Genomic DNA, 25,068 nt, shown 5'->3' with positions numbered 1-25,068 from the left:
AGATCCAAAAAATGTGAAGCTGAGCATTCATGGAAATTACATGATGAAAGAGGGAGGTATTTGAGTACGACTATTGTTAACTTTTATATTCTACAATGGATTACAAATGATTTTCTTTATATTCCTAAACTCTAAGGTCACTGAACAAGACTATGAACTCCCTTTTTGAAGTATGTTATCCTCTACAAGTGTCTCAGATCCAGATAATGTGAAGCTGAGCATTCATGGAAATTACATGATGAAAGAAGGAGGTATCTGAGCACTACTATTGCTTTTATATTCTACGATGGATTGCAAATGATTTTCTTTATATTCCTAAACTCTAAGGTACCTGAAATAAAAACAGCCAGGCCTAAAGTTTCTTATTTACTGAGCAACAGACTGGGTCCACAATTCTGGAGGACACTTACAAACTACCATTAAACCCACTCTTTTTTTCTTTTGAAAGCACACAAACCCAAATGAAGAAGCACCAGAATTAAGATTGCATTACTGGTCACCTCTTTATAATGATGTACACTCTTAATGTCTCAAATCTGGTAACCTAAGGCTGAGCAGTAGTCAGAATAAGTTATTTGATCAAATAAACTACAACAACCTCTGGAGTTTTAGTCTCCCAATATATGGTCTATTTACATTAAGTAAAAACATTACAACTGCAGTTTTTTTATTGTAGTTACCAAAAAATCTTCCTAGTTTAAGATCCTAAAATGTTATGCATGTATTGATAAGTGAAGCTGAAGAACTGAATTGAAATCTTAGTTGAGACAGAGTGAGTAAACATGAAAGTCATCTTACCAGAATAAGGTTAATGCCCCAGGAAAAGAAGGAAGTAAATCTTGCATTTCATCCACATAAATGATGGCCTAGAGAGATCAGTAAAACTCAGCCCTTGCTTGGGTTTTGTAAATTGCAGTTACTGTACCCAGGTATGTGCAATGCTTTGCTGCCTTCTTAATCCATTCTTGCAGTGTCATTGCTTTATAAAATCAGCTATACTTGACAACTCACCAGAGTAAAGTGCTTAGGTGATGGGAATTTTTAGGCTGCATCCAAGTAATTAAGTACTAAATTCTGCAAATGAGCTTTTCAGTGGGCTCTAGTACTCTTCCTAGTGCTGGATTGTGGGAGTTACCTAAGTTCAATAAGTTAGAGTATGGTAAAGACTTTGGAGCCTTTTTTTTCATATGCTGAAGGTGCTAAAGTAGGCAATGCCATCCTAATGTTTAACAGGGGACAAATACCACTAAAGAAGTCTAAGATTTTGGAACTTATGGGCCTAATGTTAACAAGACAATAATCTTCATAGTAAGATAAACACTAATGGAAGAAACAAACTCATACCGGATTTACTGGTATTGGAACTTGTGGCACTCATGGAGAACATATAATATTCAACAAATGTTCTGAGTCCTGAAGGATTTGGATAAAATGTAGACTTGTAGGGATCAGTACCAGTTATTCATGTAGTACTGCTAAGAGACAACATTAAGAGGATACTAAGCTAAACTTCAATGTTGAAACTAATAAAGTTCAGAAACACACAAGTGTTAGATGGTTTCTAATGTAATCATCTATAACTCAGCCATTGCAGCATTTACTAAGGAGCTTAGAAAGCATGAGAAGACTACTGCCAAAAACTTTGTTTTTCAAGAGGATTCAGTTAGCTCTCATGGGTCAACCTGCAGCAGTTCATATGGAGGCTTTATTCTTGAACAGCTCTTCCCTTTGTTTTGCAGTTTTCTGTCATTTTCCCGAGACAAATACACTGTGAATCATGTTCTTCATGACAAAATGAAGAAACCCATTAACAAGTTTGAATAGCTTTGGGAAGACAGAAGTCACTAGGGGAAGGTAGAATGAAAGTGAACCCTATTAACTGTAATTATGTTTAAAAATCAGTTGTCAAATGCTGAGATAGCACTAGAAGGTGAAGTTACAAAGCAATTATCAAATAAGAAAGCCAATGTACAAAGGATGGTATTCACACACATAAGAACAAAAATTTGCTAAGTTAGCAAAGCACTTGCATCAGAAAATCCCCTTCTTTAGAAAGTTTAAATGCTTTGAACAGAAACAGGGATCAAGAAGAGCCTCTTTGAAAAAGTCAGGAGGCAGCACAACAAATTGAACCAAACAGTGATGAGGCAGTTATGGTATTCAAAACAGGAAATGCTGTTAAGCTCATACTATTATTTCACTACGGGAAAAAATTAGTTTACTTTAGGAAAACACCAAACAAATTATTCCTAGTCACAGAAATTGGTTAGAACTGCCCTCATCCAACCTCAAGGCAATATAAATGTAGACAAAAGTCCATCATTAATTGTAATACTATTACTACAGGCATAGGTCAACTACATGAAAAAATATTTAATGGTATCAGAATGAAAAAAGAGGTAATCATGTTTCATGACCCATGACAAGGCAGACCTGAAACACTCCCACTTTACAAAGATGTGTTTTTAAGCATTATATGTAATAATGAATGTTCAGTATATCAGGACAGGCTTGCTGGGGAAAAAAAAGGAGAAACTAAGAAAGCAGCAATAAAAACTGCCTGAAAAACATACATTAGATAAAAAAGAGGTATAGAGAGGCTGAACAAACTGCTCAAGCATATGCTGATGCAGCAAATGGGTTAGTGAAGGAGGGTGAAGAGAGATCGGATGATGTGCAAAAGAAAAAAAGACTATGACAAGTATTGTAGGTTGCCCAGATGCTGAATGACACAAAAAATGTAGATGATACCCTTAAAGCTTGAAGAAGTAAGAGGCAAACACACACATACACACACACACACACAAAACAAAGCTGGAAAATGAAAAAAATCACTTCAGGAAAGTTCAGCAGTACTTTGAGAAAATCAAAATGTAGCAAAAAGTAATGTAAAAATCTGGGAAACATATTTTAAACACAAAAACATCAAGCTAAGATGAAATGGAAAGAAAAAAGAACAATATACTATGTGACCTTCTAATGTCATAAGCTTGAGATGAAAAAGATATAATTAACTAATTCACTAATTCCCTCAACTCTACTGTACCTAATAACCTTGCTCTTATTCACATTTACTCTCAGCTTTCTTCTTTCACACAGTTTGGTAAAGTGTGTGAAAGAAGAAAGCCGAGAGTAAATGTGAATAAGTGCAAGGTTATTAGGTACAGTAGGGTTGAGGGACAAGTCAATTGGGAGGTGAGTTTGAATGGAGAAAAAATGGAGGAAGTGAGGTGTTTTAAGTATCTGGGAGTGGATTTGGCAGCGGATAGAACCATGGAAGCAGAGGTGAATCATAGAGTGGGGGAGGGGGTGAAAGTTCTGGGAGTGTTGAAAAATGTGTGGAGGTCAAGAACATTATCTTGGAAGGCAAAAATGGGTATGCTTGAACAAATAGTGGTTCCAGCAATGTTATATGGTTGCAAGGCGTGGGCTATAGATAGAGTTGTGCGGAGGAAGGAGGGTGTGCTGGAAATGAGATGTTTGAGGACAATATGTAGTGTGGGGTGGATTGATTGAGTGGGTAATGAAAGGGTAGGAGAGAAGTGTGATAGTAAGAAGAGCATGGTTGGGAGAGCAGAAGAGGGTGTTTTGAAGTGGTTTGGTCACGTGGAGAGAGAGCAAGTGAGGAGAGATTGACAAAGGGGATATATGTGTCATAGGTGGAGGGAACGAGGAGAGGTGGGAGACCAAATTGGAGGTGAAAGGATGGGGTGAAGGAGATTTTGAGTGATTGGGGTCTGAACATGCAGGAGGGTGAAAGGTCTGCAAGGAATGGAATGAATAGGAGCGGTGTGGTGTACCGGGGTCAGCGTGCTGTTAGTGGATTGAACCTGGGTGTGTGAAGCGTCTGGGGTAAACCATGCAAGGTTTTGTGGGGCCTGGATGTGGAAAGGGAGCTCTGGTTTCGGTGCATTATACATGACAGCTGGAGACTGTGAACAAACATGGCTTTTTTGTCTTCTCCTAGCGCTACCTTGCGCACATGCAGAGGGAGGGGGCTGTCATTTCATGGGTGGCGACGGGAATGAGTGGGGGCAGACAGTGTGAATTGTGTGCATGTGTAAATATGTATATATCTGTGTGTGTATATACATGTATACGTTGAGATGTACAGGTATGTAAATGTGCGTGTGTGGACGTGTATGTATATGCATGTGTGTGTGGGTGGGTTGGGCCATTCTTTCGTCTGACATATAATTTCCTTTGGTTTATTAGGTTTCACAAAATTGTGATGCATGTCATTTACCAGTTACTTTATTCTTACATGTTACATATCCCATATTAGATCATAGTATATACAAAATCTATACATTTCAATCTTTGTGCCAGTCTTTTTCAAAATTCACATGTATTCACACTTCCGTTGTAAAAAGAAACAAAACTAATTTATGAATAATGATATATTTCATATTAGATTATACAACAGCTTTTCATGTAGTACCCTGATAAGATTGATAACATTTAAAAGATAAAAAAAAAAAAAACTATCCGAGGATAAAAAAGGTAAAAAGGAATGGCTACTTTCTAATGATATAGAAAATGAAAGTGATTCTTTCTCAATTTTATAAAAGCCTGAGAAGTACAAAAAATCTGCCTTATATCTAACATGCAACCAAATCATATATCAATAATAACAAACAGTTCGTGCTGACCTTCATTATCATACACTTGCATACTAGCGTAGGTAATGGCCTTCACTTCAGTACCTTGGGGGTGTTTCCCTAAATCAAATTCCTCCCCATACAATGTGGCTTTGATTTTAAAGTTTTCTTTATCAAATTCTGTAATAGTAACTTTACGTGCAATAAAATAAGGTTCAACGGAAAATGCATACAGACACTCATCAAGGAAATGAAAGAGTAAGCCTTCCATATCATCTGCACTAGCTTCAATTTCAAATCGATCAAGAATTTCAACGGTGTCAATCTCAGTCATGTACCCATACATAGCAACTGCAGCCTGTTCAAAGGTTTCTGTAAGATCATCACCCCAAGAATGAATCTGAACATCAGCAGTGTGGTCGAGATATTCATATTTGCAGGGGGGAAGTTCAACTTCTTCAGGGGACATTTCCATAGTTTCTCTCTGCAAAATGAGTAATGATATTCAGAATTATGATATCTACTTAGAAACTAAATCTATTATTCTTGTAACAGGTATGGTAATATTAGGAAGAGTACCTAACCACAGGTATCAATGGAATACAGACTGGTGGTTCCCAACCTGTGGTCTATGGACTCCCATGAAGATACATTAAGCTTCATTAGGAGGCACAAGAGATACACTTCAAGGAGCAAAAGGAAAACTGCCATTAGGTTATTTTGCTTATGCAGAACATTGCTTAAGCACAAAAGTTTGCTCAAAGCTGCATTTTTTTTAGCAAGATTTATCAGCATACAAATAGAAAATAAATACATTCTAATAAAAAATCAGTCACCATTGAGATGGGGTATGAAATGCCTCATACTGAGGCCAACAAAAAAAGATTAGGAACTATCAATGTATCTAGCTACCTACTCAACTTTCTCTCTGGTGCCTGTTCCCTCTGGGAACTCCTATCTAGGGGCTGGCTAAGGCAAAAGTCTCTCTACTTATCCCTATCAAGACATGCCTTCCTGCCATGTCCATTCCACAAATTCTTCCACCATTTCTCTCCATTCAGCACTTTTCCACTCTATTTCTCCATGTCATAGGCAGTCTTCCTCTAACATCAACCCCTTTGATCATACAATCATACATCCTCCTTGTAAACTCCTTGTCTTGCAATTTTTCCACATGCCCAAACCACCTCAAACTACTATGGGTCACCCACAGACAACTCCATTCCCTACCATATCAAATCTCTCATACTCCCCACTATCTTTTTCCTCGTTCTATCTGGTCATACCACATGCTCCTCTCAAATGGCTCTTTTCCACAGCCTGGATTCTGTGGCTCATTCTATGTCTGTTTCAGATGCATAGGAATGGGTCAGGGGAAGTATGCTGTACCTTAATCCTTACTTCACTTCCATACACCTCTACCCTTCATTATTCCTTTATGGGACCCGTGACTCTTCTACCCTGTACTGCTCTCTCCCTTCTCTCTCCTCCTATATCACCAAACTTATCCAAGATAGTCTCCAAATACTAAAATTCTATCACCTCTTCCAGGTGTTCTCCCCATATCTATAACACAATTAGTACACTTTCTTCTCTCACTCTACTGGGCTTTCCAAATCTATACTTTCACTGTTTCCTTTCAGACACCATTACTTTACTTCTAATTGCATTTACCTTCAATTGCATATGCTTTCACAAATCATAAAACACACTTACAACCTTCTGCAACTCCTCTTCACTCTCAGCAAACAATACAGTATCATCTAGAAACAAACTTGTCACTAACCACCATACCTCACCACCACACTCCATCTCTGTACCTCCTTTCCCTAGTTTTGCTTTCATCTTTCTTATCACTCCAACCATTTATATCTTAAAGAGCCATGGTGACATTACATAGCCCTGCCTCACACCCACATGTATACCCAAACTTTTGCTCAACTTTTCATTCACTCTTACAACTGCATGTGCTCTCTTATTAATAAGAAGGCTTTCACATCATCCAACAGTTGTCCCCAACCCAATATAGCCTTGACAGATCCATATAAACTTCACTCAGCTTCTTATCTTTTGCTAGACACTTTTTCATGGTTATTCTCAATGCAAAAATCTGATCCACACACATAACCTACCTTTCCTTAAACCCCCAAGCTCCTCATCTATTCTGCATTCATCACTTCCATCACTATCAATTAACACTAGCATAACTTTTCCTGGTATACTTAACAGACTTATTCCCCTATCATTGCAACATACATCCTTAGCACATTTTTCCCTTGAATAAAGGAACAATAAAATCTTTAACCCAATCCTCAGGCAAAACCTGCTTCCATGCTAAATTAAACATCAAACACATCCAATCTATCACACTTTCTCCTCAGTTGTTCAACATTTCAGCCATAATCACATCCACTCCACGTTTTCTACCTTCAACTTTATTATTGCCCTTTTTATCTTCCTTCTTGCTATAGGCCCCTACACTTGCGTTCTGTTCCTTCTGTCCTCCATATCCATGCACATAACAACTGCTGCCTCCCCTTCTCCCATATTCATCAATTCTTCAAAAATACTCTTTCCATCTTCCTTTCACTTCCTTCTTTTGATTCAGCAACTCCCCTTCCTTACTTCTCACATTCACATTTCCACTATTACATCCACCTCCTTCCTTTTTCACTTCCCTCTAATACAATTACTTCTTTTCCCTTAACTTTCCACTCAATTTTCTCCCAAAATCTTCATCTACTCTTTCTTTGCTTTCCTTTATCAGCTTCTTAACATCTTACTTCCACATCTTATATTCTTTCCTCCTCCTTTGCTGAGCCTCCAACTTCCACTAGTACATTCCTTTTGAGAAATCTACTATATGCTTTTATCTTCTCTTCCACACCATTTCTAATCTAATCTGTCCACCATGCATTTCTGCATTTCTTCTGACATCTTACAACCTTGTATCCAACTATTAATTCTATAACCTTTAACAGTCTTTCTCTAAACATTTTAAACACCTCAATCATACACATTTGCATCCCTACATTTACTGCACTTTCATCTAAATGTTCTGTCACTCTTCCTTTAGATTCCTCCTTGTATTCTTTCTGATTCATCTTCTCGCTTGCCAACACTTTTACCTCTCCACTCTTCCTTATGCCTTACCCCCCACTTCTCCCTAATCTTCACCCCTACAAGAACTGCAAAATGGCTAAAATCTTCAGAGAAAACTCAACTCTGGCATCCAGCAAAACCTTTATCAACCTTCCATCCATCATCACAGAGTCAATCAAATCCTTTTGTTCTTTTCCATCAGTTCTCATCCATGTATATCTATGGGAGGTAGTAGTTGGTAGGCAGCCAACAATCAGGGAGGTAAATCACCAGTACTACCCACCTGGGGACCAGATTCAGTGATGGCTGCACAGTGAACCTGCACTTCAGTGGTTGTCAAGTTATATCCCATTAATGACCCACATAGCTGTCTTTTCTTTCTGCTTCACCCACACATGGACTACTGGCATTCTGTCCACAAACATACAGTCTCTCCTTGTCATACATAACACTTGACAACACTTCGTCCACACAGCTCTTTCTTCGTAACTAAATTTTACTACAGTGAGTGCTATGGGCTAGCCATGTCTTTTGTCAAAAGGGTAGAAGCAGTAGACAGAAGTAGGTAAGAACATTTAGGCAAGAGTGTTAGGTAAAAACATTAGGTAGAAGTAGTAGGTAGGAACATCAGGCAGGAGTATTAGGTACTAGTCAGCAGGTGTATTAGGTTGCAGCCTCAGCAAACACAGCACTAGAGGTGACCTCTGCCAGTGGCCTGTTAAGGGTAAGGCACTAAAGGCTAAGAAGCAGCACTGGAGTTCACTAATTTCTGAGAGACTGTTGCCATTGCAAACCCCTTGAGGGAGTTCCAGTTGAGAACAGGTATCAGAGATATGGATAGATATAGTATATCTGTGGATCATCTTGTTCTGAAAATATGGTGTTAGCACCAAATAAACCCTTCTCTGCATAAACATCCAAAAGATAACTACTGTTCTCATTTACTTCAGGCATTTCCCATTTGCCAAGTTCTTGTCAATTTCATCACATCCCACCTTTGCATTAATATCACCTGTTATAACCACCTTTCTCTCCAATCAAACCTATTTAAACAATAATTTGATTTTCTCCAGAAACACTTCATTTCATCCTTACCTCACACAGACTTCATATTCACAAGCACTTATACCCATGCATACTTCACAGTCCCAATCTTGCCATTCACTGACACTATTCTTGATCCATTCCATCTAAGCTCTGTAACACCCATCCATACTCTCAGTGATAGCACAATGGCATATCTTTCTTTCCCTATTCCCTGATAATCTTCATTCATTCCTATCCATACCACATCTTCCAAGCCCTCCCACAATTGCATTCATCATTTCCCTTTTCATTCCAACACTCTGCCAAAGGATACATACGGCCATTAAAGTAGTGGACCATAACTATAAAAAATAAAGCCTTCTCATACTAAATGAGACAAAATATGCATGCATACTTTACAATTAAAGAGCTTAATATAAGAACATAAAATACAATTAATAAAAAAAGAGTATCATTAAGAGGAAAAATAGACAATAATTGCAAAATACCTACAGTCTCATCCTATAATTTCCACCAGCTTGCAGAACTTGGTGAAAATCAGTAGCCAAAGCTGTCTCCAATCATTCTTTCCAACATAATTTCCATTGAAATCTTTGTCCTCAACGAATTTGCCTTAACCCTTTTGCTACTCTTAATAAATTCCACACTTCTTGATATCATGAAGCATAATAGTTGACTTTTTGCTACAGCTGCTAAAATATCTTTTTTTTACTAACACTGTGGTCATCTGAATTCCCCACAGCCTCAATTCCCCCCCCACGTTCATTATAAGCACCATGAGGAAAAGGCCAGGTACACAATAGGATACTGATGCCCTTCTCATGGCATCAGACTCTGAAGATGATAGGAGTTATGATGTGAAAAACCAAGGAGTGATGAGAAGCGATGATAAGGCATGAACGAAGGACATCACACCACAGCAGTGGTCTGTGATATGCCTAAGCCTTATGTGAGGTTAAAAGAAGCTGACATGCAGTGACAGCACAAATAAGTTGAAAAGAGAGATACATTTTACAAATGTGCACATATCAGTAAGAAAAGAAAACTACCATACACCTGATTTCAATGCTTTCAAAAGTTATGAACATGTAAGTAAATAAACTAACGTATGTGCTAAGGAAACGATGGCAAAGAAGAGACCTTTACCAACTAGGTCTAGGTATCAAAAGGGTCATGAAGCTACAGCTTTAGATACAAGAGTCCTTATAGCAGCAGAGATACCCAAAGGTCTAGAGAGCAAGCCAACCCTTGAGCAATACTTTGTTGTTTTGGCTAAATCAAACTTTTTTTTATCCAAGGGCCACTACAAACTGATTTGTACATGCATTTATTTTGCTGATATTGCAAAAAGGAACAAGAAGATAGGCTGTATAACATTAAGCCCATCACAGATATGGTCAAATACAAATACAGTGTAGTACATACATGTAACAGAGAAGTAAATACAGGTTACATGTTTGTTTTACAGTAAGAAAAACCGACATAACTACACTGTTTTTAGTAATTTACCTGACACCAACCCAAATGCACCAGGAACAGAAAAATGAAGGCCAGACTTACTCTCATCCATTCTCTGGCTATCATGTGCAAAGCATCAAAACCACAGCCCCCTACCCACAACTAGGATCCATAGACCCTTCCATGGTTTTCCCTGGCTGCTTCACATGCCCTGGTATATAAACCCCTGTATACCACATCATACCAATTCACTCTCTTCATGCTTTTCACCCTCCTGAATGTTTAGGCTCCTTTACTAAAAATGTTATTCTTTCCATTCTTCCATCTCCAATCTAGTCTACTCCTTTTCTTTGTCCCATCCATTTTGGACACATTTATAATCTCTTTGTCAACCTCTTCTCACTCATTCTCTCCACATGTCTAAACCATTTCAGTACAGACTCCTCAGCTCTCAATTATTCTTATTACCACACCTTTCTCTTACTCTTTCTTTACTTACTTGATCAAACTGCCTCACACAACATATTGTCCTCAAGCATTTCATTTCCAACACATCCATCTCTCTCTGCACATCCTTATCTATAGCCCATGCCTTGCAACCACTTCATTGTTAGGCCTATCATACCTTCAGACATACCCATTTTTGCCCTCCCAGATAATGAACTTTCCTTCAACACGTTCTTCAATGCACCCAGAACCTTTGCCCCCTCACTCATCCTACGACTTAATTCCACTTCCATGGTCCCATTGGCTGCCATGCTCACTTCTGGGTATCTAAAACACTTCACTTCTCTCAAGTTTTCTCCAGTCAAACTCAAACCCTGACTAACCATTTCCTCTGACCTGTTAAACATAATAATCTTGCTTTTATTCACATTTAGTCTCAACTTCCTCCTTTCACACATTCCAAAACTCAGTCATCAACTCTGCGGTTTCTTACTTGAATTTGCAAGCAGTTCTGTTTCATCAACAAACAACTCACTCACTTCCTAGGCTCCCTCACTCCCTACACACTACATACTTGCCTCTCTCTTCAAGACCCTTGCAGTTACCTCCCTCACCACCCCATCCATACACAAATTAAACAACCATGGTAACATCACACACCCCTGCCACAAACCAAACTTTATCTGGAAGCACTCACTCTCCACTCTTCCTACTTGTACACACGCCTTACACTCTTGATAAAAACTTCTCACTGCTTCCAGCAACTTTCCTTCCACACCAAATATTCTGACTTCACATATCTTTTCACATTTCTGAAACTACAAAGTTCCTTCCCAGTCTGATGTCTCTTAAATGCCTTCATCCTCTAAATCACCACTCTCCCAATCAACTTACCATGTACACTCAACAAATTTATAACTCTGTAAGCACCTCACTATGATCCATACATACAATGAAAATCCTCATAAACCAAACAGTAACATGGTCATCCCCTTCATAAATTCAACTGCAATACCATCCACTCTGGCTTCCCTGCCACATTCCATCTTACGCACTTCACATACCTCCATGATTCAAACAACCTACATCTGCCACCCTATCAACAAACACATTCAACAATCCTTCAAAATATCTACTCCATCTCCTCACTCACCTCGTACCTACTGGTTACTACTTCCCCATTTGCCCCTTTCACTGATGTTCCTATTTGTTCTCTTGTTTTTCTCACAATATCAAACTCCTTCCAAAATATCTTATTCTCTCTTGCTTTTTATTCAAGCCTCCTGTCATTTTCTCTTGTACATCTCCCAATCATTTGCATTCTTTCCCTATAAGTACTGCCCATTAACCTCTCTTCTCTTACTAACAACTTCATTTCATTACATCACTTGCTACCCTTTTTCACAACCCCACCTTTCACCCTCAGAATGCCACACACTTCTCTTCCACATGCCAACTCCCCTAACTTCATTTACTTTAGTCATTCTACACCTAATCTCTCCTAGTATTTCTTAACACACATCTCTTTTCCAAGATCACATACTCTCACCACCCTCTATCTATATCTATGACACTCATTCCAATTAGAATTCCCTCAAAGGGGTGGCCATGACAGCAGTCTCTATAACTAAAGAACTCCAATGTCACTTCTTAGCCATTAGTGCCCCACCCTTAACAGGCCACTGGCAGAAGGTAAGTCTAGCGCAGTGTTTGCAGAGGCTTCTACCTAATGTCCCTAATGACTACTTCTATCTAATGCTCCTACTTAATGTTTCTACCTGAAGCTCTTCCCTAAATGTTCCTATCTACTATGTCTATCTCCTGCTCCTAACATTTTGCCAAAAGGCAGGTCTAGTGCACAGTGCTCACTGCAGGAAAATCTAGTTACAAAGAATGAGCTGCATGAGTTAAGTGTTATCAAGTGTTACACATGACAAGGAGAGATTGTATGTTTGTGGACAGAACGTCAGTAGTCCACATGTTAGTGAGGCAGAAATAAAAGACAGCTGCCTAGGTCAGAGGAGTGCTCACAAAGCAGATGTCACTAACCCTCCTGATACCCAGGTGGGTAGTACTGGTAATATACCTCCCTAGTTGTTGGCTGCCTAACAACTGCTATCTAAATATCTCTCATTCCTCATCCACTCCCCTGGCTTCATTTACTTTAGTCATTCTACACCCAATCTCTCCTGGTATTACTTAACACACATCTCTTTTCCAGAACCACTTACTTTCACCACGCTCATCTCACTCATATCGTTTCCTCTTTTCTGAAAACCCCAACAAATCTTCATCTTTGCCTCCATCAGTTAATGGTCAGACATCCCATCAGCTGCCATTCTCAACACATTTGCAACCAAGTTTCTCTTTTTACAGACCAATCAATCAGTATATACTCTAATCATGCCCTCTTATCATCCTTCTTACTCACCCACATATACTTATGGATGTCTCTTTTTAAACAATGTATTCCCAGTCACCAGTCCTTTTTCAGCACACAAATCCACCAGCTTTCACCATTCCTATTCACCTCATTGAATAACTTAAGTCCCCCAATTATAATTTCAAATGTCACACTGCTCACTCTCACATATAAGTCAACCATCATTAATACCCAATCTCTAACATCAAAATTGCCGACAAACTCACTGAACTTCTCCCAAAATACTTGCCTCTCATCCTCTTACTTATCAGGTGCATAAGCACTAATAATAATCACACATCTCTTGCAATCCACCTTCATTTTTGCCCGTATAAGTCTAGAACTCACTTCTCTACATTCCTTCATATATTCCCAAAACTCTTGCATGATCAGTAATGCTATCCCTTCCTTAGCTCTTGGCCTTAAACTTTATCCCTAAGACATTCCCATACCATTCATCACCCTTACCTTTGAGCTTTGTTTCATTTAGAGCCAGAACATCCAAGTTCCTCTTTCTTCTCATCTTGGTTACATCCATACACAGTTAGACACCCTAGCCTGAGCCTTCGAGGAGATGAGCACTCCTCGCATGACTACTTCTTCTGTTCCATCACTTAGAAACTGAAATACAAGGGGGTTGGGGAGTCAGCCCCTGCTCCTGGCACTCTTAGTTGTCTTTTATAACATCTACATAATACAGAGGTAAAATTCTTTCTCCCCTACACCAGGAAAAGATAGGCTGTGTAACACTAGGCCCATCACAGATGTAGTATAAAAATGTAACTGGGATGTAAAGGTTCGTAATATATTTGTACTGCAATAATAAAGCCTACATAACTATGCTGTTCTTAGTGATTTACCTGACATCAAGTCAAACACACCAATGTAGTTAAGGTAAAATCTTACCTAAAATACATTTAATCATATTAGTTAAAATTTCCCAAAGACCCCTTTAACTGAAGCTCTAAGGCTGTGCAACTTCCAGTAGCAGGGAAATGATCATTTCTTCTGTTATGATAAATTCTTTGAGAGACTGCAATTCCAATGACAGCCTCACTTCCAATGTAATGTCATGAAGAAAGGCATATATAAGCAATATGATGTATTTTGAAGTCACGTTATTTACAATGCTTGAGTTGTGATTCTTGATTATTTCTGGAATGGTCTATAAGGTGGGCCAATCATTAGAGCATTTCCTGTGAACTGCATTTCTGCATACTTCCTACTAGTACTGATGAGAAAATAACTTTCAATATAAAATATTGGTTTCAACAAGTTTTACCAACAGATATAAATACCCTAAATTTTTCCCCAAAAGAAAAGTACTGAAAATGGTCATACGAACAATTCAACTTTTTCTGATGGTCAAAAACCACTTTTAGGATAATGACCTTGGAAACCAAACACAGTCAAAGGTTTAAATAATTTACAATACTTTTCACCCAGTAACTGGCTGAAAAGCTTACATATATTTTCATAACCAATATTTTCTCATTACCATAGCTACCTGGTTCAGAACCAGATTTTCTCAGCAGAAAAGGTTTGGTATGAAAGATGATCAGTACAGTATAAGGAAACATCACCTACCACCTTCCATATATGTAAACGAATATCCTACATTTTTTTTTTCCGCTGTCTCCCGTGTTTGCGAGGTAGCGCAAGGAAACAGACGAAAGAAATGGCCTAACCCACCCCCATACACATGTATATACATACGTCCACACACGCAAATATACATACCTACACAGCTTTCCATGGTTTACCCCAGACGCTTCACATGCCCTGATTCAACCCACTGACAGCACGTCAACCCCGGTATACCACATCGATCCAATTCACTCTATTCCTTGCCCTCCTTTCACCCTCCTGCATGTTCAGGCCCCGATCACACAAAATCTTTTTCACTCCATCTTTCCACCTCCAATTTGGTCTCCCACTTCTCCTCATTCCCTCCACCTCCGACACATATATCCTCTTGGTCAATCCTTCCTCACTCATTCTCTCCATGTGCCCAAACCATTTCAAAACACCCTCTTCTGCTCTCTCAACCATGCTCTTTTTATTTCCACACATCTCTCTTACCCTTACGTTACTTACTCAATCAAAGCACCTCACACCACACATTGTCCTCAAACATCTCATTTCCAGCACATCCATCCTCCTGCGCACAACTCTATCCATAGCCCACGCCTCGCAACCATACAACATTGTTGGAACCACCATTCCTTCAAACATACCCATTTTTGCTTTCCGAGATAATGCTCTCGACTTCCACACATTCTTCAAGGCTCCCAGAATTTTCGCCCCCTCCCCCACCCTATGATCCACTTCCACTTCCATGGTTCCATCCGCTGCCAGATCCACTCCCAGATATCTAAAACACTTTACTTCCTCCAGTTTTTCTCCATTCAAACTTACCTCCCAATTGACTTGACCCTCAATCCTACTGTACCTAATAACCTACAACATAATACAGCAATACTTTGCAAAATACCAATCAATTCTCTTGAACACGATAACAATAATACAGAAATATTCAAGAATACCTTTGGTACTTTTAAAATTCCAGCAAAACAAAGACAAATACAAGAAGTACAAAAAAAATGTATTTTGAAAAATGGAAAACCACTTCTATATGGGGCTGTATCATGATGAGCTTTGAGAGAGATTCTAAAATCTCACTGGTTAGAAAACTCAAACCCTCTGCCTTCTGATGACACAAATGCCTCTAAACCCTCAGTAACCTTTTACTTAGTAGTTGTTGCCTACAACTATGTCTTTGCCTACAACTATGTCTAAGTCCACTCTTTTGCTAATTAGTAACCTCCACTTGGCAATGGTGTCACTTGTCACTGTCCTGCTGACTGTCACACTGGCAAACTCATAATCCTTGAAACATGGATATCACCCTCATGTTGATTACCACTGGTTAAGAGAACATCTTTTTCAATGGAGGGAAAGGTGGGGAAGGATAGAAAGTTTTTCAGATTTCAAAACTCACCTTTCACAAGTAAGTTTGTCCCACAAGCTTTGACAGCATACCACTATAGAGGAGAAGGGTCCGAGAAAATCTTCTAAACCAATACAATATGACAAGAACAGTGACTATAAAGGTTATCCTGTAGCACACAGTAATGCTCTGCCATGAAGATGGCAAGTTGAGTGCCATGCAAGGTAGCTCCATGATGTCTAAAGCAGGGTACTGTTCAAACATAGGTATTTGAGGAATCTAAAAAAAAAACTATCATCAACCCCTGGGAAAGGTTCTTTAGAAAGGCCCAAGCTGAAACTCCCTTCTTAACATTATAGATATAGAGCACTTTTAATAGTTCTTCAGTTAACATAAGTATATGTCCTGGTTGATAAATTTTGATGAAAATAGTACCAATAGATTGCTTACACTGTTCAGATTTCATACAGTGTTGGATTTTAAGTTCAGCATCTCCACTCCATCAATTTCAAATTCTCACAAAGTGGGCAAGGTTTTGAAATAGAAATTGTGGGGTAAAAATGCTTTTTATAAACAGTTTGTAATGAATGCATTGGTAACATTCTCATCAAAATTGAGCAAGGAGAAAACAAACATGAGGGATGCTAATGGCATACCAATGTCATTATCTAATTTCCTTGTGCTACATACAGGAGCATTTAGAAAAGTTACAGTCCTCCAGACTGCTGAAAAAAAAAATAAAGTTTAGTTTATAAATGCCACTTAGTCCTTCTCTCATGGAATCTTTGTTCGTACAGTAAAGAATGATATAGATATACCAGTGTGAAATTTTCCTCTACCACCCTTCACTATCTTTCAAGATCAATTAACTCATTAGGGGAAGGGCCATGAGAGATGAGGAAAAAGTGAGGTTAAATATCAATACTATGATACTGTAAAATGTAGATATCAAATAATATGCTCTTTTAACATTCAAAGGCTGCATTTGTGAAGCAGACCTTGATATTATTATGTAATCTTACAAAAATATGTATTGTACCCCACACTTATCTCCACCTTGTTCTTGCGTTTGGTTGGCAATATACAGAATATGTTAATATGTCTCAAGACATCTAAGAATCTGACTGTGCAAGAGAGAGAGAGAGAGAGAGAGAGAGAGAGAGAGAGAGAGAGAGAGAGAGAGAGAGAACATAAGCATCAATTTGAGCCCCAAATCAATGTAGACATCTGAACTCAACAAAAGTCACATTCATATGTTACAAAAGCATGGTGGCATTCATTGAAATGCATAAATAATAATGGACAAGTTTTCTTGCTTCATTCAAACATCAGTTGCACTGTATATAAAAAGAAAAACTGAATAAAGCTCTATAGCATCCAAACATGCACCAAATAAATGTTTTTGGTATGTGATCTGCAAGATGATTACTTTCCTAAGGTTCTTACACTATGTATGAGGACATTAGAAAATTACATAAGGTTGCCATACAAAACCCTCCTGTTTGTAAGACTGCAACAGAAGCGTTATGAATGCATCACTTTTAACAGTCTAATGTTGATTACGAGTGTTTTTACCTAACAATTTCCATCTTCTTCCAAGCCCTGCCCACTTTGCAGGTATTTATAATTTATGGAGTTACAGGTGCTACACATTAAATCACACACCCTATATCACCTCCAAACATAATAACAATACATTCCTGAAAATATTTTGATTTCTGTCACCTAGAAAGGTGAAGTCGGTAAAAAAAAAAAAAGCTTGATACTTGTTTGGATTAAAAGGGACTATATTCAGTTTGTAAGTTGATCTACATACTGAATAAAGCAGCTACACAAGAAAATTTAACTGAAGGGTCTGAAAATGCCATATCTCTTTTTTACTGATACATTCCATTAAATGCTGCAAAACATTTAAACATTTGAACTGAACCAAATCTTTATATTCTTTATATACAAAATCTAAATGCCTGAATTGCAAACCAATTAAATCATAGGGTTGTTAAGTCCAGTACTTGTTTTAATAACGAAATTTCACTAAAAATAAAACCCACATCAAAAGCATTAACTTAAGCAGATCTTTATGTTTCAATTATCAATATTTACATTACTTGTTTATCAACTGACTCCACAGTTGCCTCTACTTGATAACTCTACCACTAACTAGTAATTTAACCTCATATTTCAGCTTTTCCAGTGAAAAGGGAAAATAACACCATTAAATCACTCTACTTTGGTGACAATGATTCCATCAAACAACCTAACCCCAGGCATCACACAACTGACAATCTCTCTCTCTCTCCTGCCCATCTTATGAGGCCTTATAATGGGTGAACTATGAGGTGATGCACTTACCACCTCCTAACTATATAAACTCTATATATAAGTAATATTCTCGTCCACAACTATGAACCACATCACGTGCATCTCTCTCTCGACAAAGTAGTTATTTCATCCATGGAAGACGTGTACCAGGACTAAGGTGTCAGGTCATGAGTGTAGCACAACTGATATATTCACTGTGACCCACAGGGTCATGCCTCAGTTCACAGGGTCAGGGTCAGGTCTCTCCCTGTCATATACTCTTAAGCCACAAGTATACCGTCATGCATGACCAGGTATCATGTGGGAAGCCACTTCCTGTGTCCTGCTGAGCCTACCTTAGGTGACTGCACACTTCTGGTGAAACGACCATTGCCCACCCCCAGCTCTGCACTGGCCAATATTCTCTATATCATCAAGATGTTCTTCGTTGCGTCGTAACTGTCGTTCATTGTAGGTCTTGCTCTGAGGTAGGTGCACCTCCTGCTGGTGAGGTGTTATGTGTCCTGCCAGGGTGTCACACCGTGGCCAGGTGCCGCTATCAGAGGTTTAACTTCCACATTTACACTATTTTTAAACATGTCCTCAACGACCCCTACCCTAGCATCATCGAAAAGGCAACATTCGCAATAAATGCCCAACATACCATAGAAAATTGTAGGATTTGCCATACGAATAATAATAAAGTATTATTAAGGATAACTATTATGAAACGTATCTTTTCTTTATGGCAGATACGTTACTTTCGTTGTGTACACGATATATATGTCAGTAGTTTGTTGTAATCATTTCTTTAATGTTACTACAAGAGTGGCCAGAGGTGCAAAATTAGACCATCATTCAACTAACGAGATTTCAGTATTTACAGCAATTCAAATGAATAGTTCTTGCTCCAAATATTTGATACTTTATTACATTCTGCAGGTATAGCATTAGTTCAGTAGTGACTCACTGTTGACCCTGGACTTGGTGGCAGGTCACGGCGGGTGACCTCACCTGACCTATCAATTCCTAGAGAAGAGAGTTTGGTAGCTCAACCTACGACTGCACCTGTAGCATTACTCCATGACACCGATGTTCGGTGGTGGTGGTGGGGCCAAAGATGCCGCTGTAATTATTCCTTTAAATAGATGACCTGACCCTATCCAGCCGCTCTTACAGGCATACCCTCAGGTCCAACAGCACGGAGGGAGGTCAGACCTTGCGACATTCGACTGTGACGTCTCCATTTACCTTCGGGTATAACTTCTCCCTGACGACCTCCATGACCTGCCCTTCCTGCCTCATATACCCGGGGTATCACCGCAGGAGGGCTGTCAGATAGATGACTCGTTCTATACAACAAATGTACCACTCAGTTACCTGAGGTCTTGGCCATGTGACTCCACACACAAGCCTCCCTTTGGGCGTCTCCTCCGTCAGTAGATGTCCCAATGTGACTCTGACATTTCATCTTCCTGGCAGGTTTCCTTGTGGTGCCTCATCTTCCACGTCCACCTTCGGCAGTATTCACGTGGGACATCGCCTACGCCCGCCACGAGCAGCAGCTGTAACAGTAAGGGACCTACGGCCACGCCCGCGGCACTCGTGCAGCCCAAGTACAAACCAGCAGCCGCCGCACACTCCAGGAGCCGCGATGTGGGCCAAACCCACCTCCTCCTGCAGGAATTCCACGTTGACTCAGCAGCCACGTTATTCTCCCACGTGCTCCTGCCTCACCTCACATCCTCACCAGCATCACGGGCCCCCTGCTAAGCCTGTCTCTTATCATTCAACTTACCCCAGCCTCTCCTTGTTCACCATAATCCTCCCTCCAGCAGCTCGTTGTTCCTGGGCTATTGAACCTTGTGTACCTTAACCAATAAAGCACTAATATTGTTAAACGTGTTTCCGTGTGACGCTCTCAGTTTCACCATTCCAACGAACCAGTAAGAGTACCCTCTTATAGTATATATATATTACAGGCAGGGCCGGCCCTTGCAATAATACGATCAGAGGTAGGGGCCCGACCGCTGAGGGGTTCCGGCAACCCTCAGAGAGCAGGGAATGGTGTCCCACCCAACCGATCTTTTTTCCCCTCGGTCATTCCCCCCGCCAGTAAAGCTTATGATTTATGAAGGAGTTTGAAAGGCGGAGGAACCCCCCCCCCCCATAAGGATAGGTCTGTCCGGCCTTGATTACAGGTACACAGACAGTGCATGAACATTTTGGCGTCCAGTATTCATCGAAAACGGTTTTCAATGGCCATTACTGGTGTAGTACATAACCTTATGAACAAAACATGTCCATTACATATATCACTGGCTACACACAAGTAACTTAAGAGGCATGGACCCCTAAGAAGCGACAATATAAATATGCCATAAAAAACAATCCATACCAAGTAGTTGATTTGTTTGTTTCTTATGTTGAATGTACGCAAATAAGACAATTGCATACAAGAAATTCTTGAAAACCTTGCTCTGTTTTGCAGGCAAAGGCAAAATGAACATGTTATTTCCAGCCAATATGGCTTCACTAAAAAATCAGCTCCCACGTTCATGCATGTGTTTTTGAGTCACCCCAACATATTTTTAAAGTTGCTCTCTTTAGTCAATACTTACCTTTCAGCTCTGTACAAGGAGGTTTTACACTCATGGGGTCCCATCTGAAAATCCCTTACCATCATACACTCCGTTATGTTGATGTATGTTGTCTGCATTCACATAAACCAGGTCCTCAGTCAGTCTGCTCCATTCATCCATCAGTCTTATACCATAAAAGTATTCATTTACAATCATTTAACTTTTTTCTACATAATGTCTTGTTGCTGTCTCTACATCTTTTAAGAACTGTCCAATGTCCATCTCGTCGATCTCTTTTAGAAACTTAAAGGTTGTGATCAAGTCACCCCTCGCTCTTCTCTCTTTTAAGGTGGGGCATTAAGGTCTTTCAGCATTTCCCTTAAGTTAGTTCTCTCAATTATAGTAACATGTTTGTTGCATTCTTAAGTGCGGTAACCAAACTGAGATCATATTTTAGTTTCGGCCTTATGTATGGCATCAATAACTTGCGAATTATTATTATCTTTTTACCCACACACTTGAAAGCTGTTGTAATATTTGCCTGCAAACACTTGGTCTCCTTAACTCTCCTCCTAACATGGGACTCTGGCGACGGGTGAGGGACAATGTCGACTCCCAAGTCCTTCTCTCTCACAGAATCTGGAATCTTACTTCCTGCCAACTGATAATCATGTTGAGGTCGTCTTTCACTTTGTCCCATCGTCATTACTTTACATTTGCTTGGGCTGAAGTTCATCAACCACGTTTAAGACCAACTTTTGAGAGTGTTTAGGTCCCCTTGTAAGCTGGTGCAGTCCTCTTCATTTTTCACTTCCATCATGGCCTTGGCATCATCTGCAAACATTAATGTTAAGATAGGAGTCCATCCCTTCAGGCAGGTCACTAACACTGACCAACAAGAGTAATGGTCCCAGAACCAAACCTTGTGGCACTCCACACCTCTAACATGCGTCCTCCGCTCTCTCCTCTACCATGCGACCTCTGTTCCTTCCTCTAACATGCGTCTTCTGTTCCCTCCTCTACCATGCGACCTCTGCTCCCTCCTCTACCATGCGTCCTCTGCTCCCTCCTCTACCATGTGTCTTCTGTTCCCTCCTCTAACATAAGTCCTATGTTCCCTCTTCTAACATGCGTCTTCTGTTCCCTCTATCATGCGTCTTCTGTTCCCTCTACCATGTATCTTCTGCTCTCTCTTCTACCATGCGTCTTCTGTTCCCTCTACCATGCGTCTTCTGTTCCATCCTCTACCATGCGTCTTCTGTTCCCTCCTCTAACATGCGTCCTCTGCTCCTCCCTCTAACATGCGTCTTCTGTTCCCTTCTCTAACATGCGTCTTCTGTTCCCTCCTATACCATGCGTCTTCTGTTCCCTCCTCTAACATACGTCTTGTTCCCTCCTCTAACATGCGTCTTCTGTTCCCTCCTCTAACATACGTCCTCTGTTCCCTCCTGTACCATATTGTTTCTAACAATATTTTCCATGACCTTACACACCACACCCGTTAGTGAAAAGCTCAGTATTCCCGGTTTCCTTATATAAATGTATGATGTCTGCCTCTTTCCATTCCTTGGCACTCAGCCTCTCTCCCCAGTGGCATTTTAACCAGTAATTCGAGTGGTTTACCTGGTGTAGCTGCACACATCTTTAGCACATATACTCAAATTTCATCAAGCCTAAGAGCCTTGAATGGGTCAAGTCCTTAATCTAGCAATATATTTTATTGATATCTAAACGATTTCCAAAACCTCCTTCCGTCTCTATCCCACTGGAGTTGGGGGCTATGATGTCTTCCACTGCAACATCTCTGTTACTCAGTTCCTCACATATCCCTACATGATCCATGATATTTCCCTCTGAATACATCAACGTGATTAGCTGCTCCTTGACTGACAACTGACTCCTGATGGAGAAGTTTTGGTGTCTGAGCTGCTTTGTCCACCATATTCGTCTGTGCTTCTCCTGCTGTGTACACTGGTCCTGTCCATGTCCCGCCATTGCACATCTCGACGCTCTTTTCTTTTATTACATCATTTACTAAACCATTCCTTCCTCACTCTGAACTGTTCTCTACGTATGTTCAGGCTTAAGGTACCCGCGTGTGAGCTCACTGTACGATTACACAAAGCCCTGGTTACTGCCTGGTCAACTTCATTTCCCCTCCTTCGTTACCATTGATATTAATGAAGTTTGTGTAGCTTTTGCGGTTATACGTATCTGCTCTTAATCTTCCATTACCACAGTCAAACTTGAGTATGACATGATCACATCTTCCAGTTGATGTATCATATGTAAGTTCTTAATATCCAGGTTAGGTTAGTGTTAGGATATAAGCCAGCAGTCATGGTGCATCACTACGACCATGATGTTCCTTCACCTGCTGGGACAGGAACATTCCCATACACTGATGTCTTCAGGACTCCCTATCACCATGACAGTATAATGTAACCCAATCTGTCTCTTTGTAATTGCAACATCTCAGTATCAGTAGTTTGCCATCTTAGTATCAGTAGTTTGCAATCTCAGCATCAGTAGTTTGCCTGTTTCATGTGCCGTCATCATTATGCATCATTCTGGTTCGTTATAATTCTATGGAGGATTATATCTTCACAACACCACACACACACACACACTACCTACAGTTACTATTCCCATCATATATCGTCCTCCTTCACTAGTTCTCGCAACTTGAGATTCTCTATTAGGAAGAGCTAATCCTTCCTCACCTTTACCTTGCTTGCCTCTCCCATCTTGTCATCACGTACCGCTCTGGCCGGAGCAGATGACACCTTATCCCTCTGGTAAGCATAGTTTCCACCACTCCAATAATAATATCAAGTCCACTTCCCCTCACACCAGACTTTCCCAATCATTTCTGATGGCGACCCAAGCACTCTCTTTTCCTGGCCTATGGACCCAGAGGGCTGAAATATATTGATTGCTTGTTCTTTTGATATACATTGTTCATGAGTTTCACTGACGGGTGTAATCAGGTACATCACACAAAACTTAGGCCACAAACGTTGCGCAATGTCACCTCCACAATACGCTACACTAGACATGTCCACACACACAGGCAGCAAGGGGCCACCATCTACACAGACGGGGAAAACAGCTTTAACGTGTAACATACTGGCAAAAACTCACCTAGTTACTAAAAGCTGAGATATCTGTCAACGTTATGTATGACAACCGCGGGCGCAGGCAGCAACCCTACTGTGCCTCACCACAACACTCACTCACCCGCTCCGCCAGCTACACTATTACACCACTGACCCACCAATGGTGTAATGCCATGGGGTTCACTGTATATGGAGCCTCTATTCGCATCGTTTTACTTTTTATCAGTATTTCCGTAGTTCCTCTCATTATTCCTGAGTATCGTTATGTACTTAGGACGGTAATATTTCATTTTATTTGCCAAAAGTATTCCCTCCCCCCCCCATACGGAGCCGCGAATTCATAACTTCAGTGTGACATCACCACATCCTACCACTGTCTGCTGGACATCACCACATCCTACCACTGTCTGCTGGACATCACATCCTACCACTGTCTGCTGGACATCACCACATCCTACCACTGTCTGCTGGACATCACCACATCCTACCACTGTCTGCTGGACATCACCACATCCTAACACTGTCTGCTGGACATCACCACATCCTAACACTGTCTGCTGCACATCACATCCTACCACTGTCTGCTGGACATCACCATATCCTACCACTTTCTGCTGGACATCACATCTTACCACTGTCTGCTGGACATCACCACATCCTACCACTGTCTGCTGGACATCACCACGTTCTACCACTGTCTGCTGGACATCACCGCATCCTACCACTATCTGTTGGACATCACCACATCCTAACACTGTCTGCTGCACATCACATCCTACCACTGTCTGCTGGACATCACCATATCCTACCACTTTCTGCTGGACATCACATCTTACCACTGTCTGCTGGAAATTACCACATCCTACCACTGTCTGCTGGACATCACCACATCCTACCACTGTCTGCTGGACATCACCACGTTCTACCACTGTCTGCTGGACATCACGTTCTACCACTGTCTGCTGGACATCACCACATCCTACCACTGTCTGCTGGACATCACCACATCCTACCACTGTTTGCTGGACATCACCACATC

At 40.3% G+C, this 25,068-nt stretch overlaps 1 protein-coding gene across 6 annotated transcripts; it reads right to left on the bottom strand.

The window, feature by feature from the left end:
- Positions 1-4,238: 4,238 nt before the first annotated feature.
- Positions 4,239-24,196, bottom strand: Archease (protein archease). 6 transcript variants are annotated; one of them, XM_071664984.1, is made up of 4 exons: positions 24,055-24,122; positions 19,709-20,005; positions 13,546-13,698; positions 4,239-5,085 (listed from the first exon to the last, which is right to left on the bottom strand). In XM_071664984.1, exons 3-4 carry the CDS (start codon positions 13,561-13,563, stop codon positions 4,618-4,620), a joined length of 486 nt encoding a protein of 161 aa, XP_071521085.1. In that variant the 5' UTR covers positions 13,564-13,698; positions 19,709-20,005; positions 24,055-24,122; the 3' UTR covers positions 4,239-4,617. The 6 variants fall into 6 exon arrangements, with proteins under 6 accessions (XP_071521085.1, XP_071521084.1, XP_071521083.1 ...); XM_071664983.1 differs by lacking the exon at positions 19,709-20,005 and having other exon boundaries at positions 24,055-24,159; XM_071664982.1 differs by lacking the exons at positions 19,709-20,005; positions 24,055-24,122 and adding an exon at positions 18,685-18,934.
- Between the last annotated feature and the right edge of the window lie 872 nt (positions 24,197-25,068).

This window comes from Panulirus ornatus, chromosome 9, assembly GCF_036320965.1.
Source record: "Panulirus ornatus isolate Po-2019 chromosome 9, ASM3632096v1, whole genome shotgun sequence".
NCBI classification, from domain to species: domain Eukaryota; kingdom Metazoa; phylum Arthropoda; class Malacostraca; order Decapoda; family Palinuridae; genus Panulirus; species Panulirus ornatus.
This window is presented reverse-complemented; position numbering and strand designations above follow the sequence as displayed.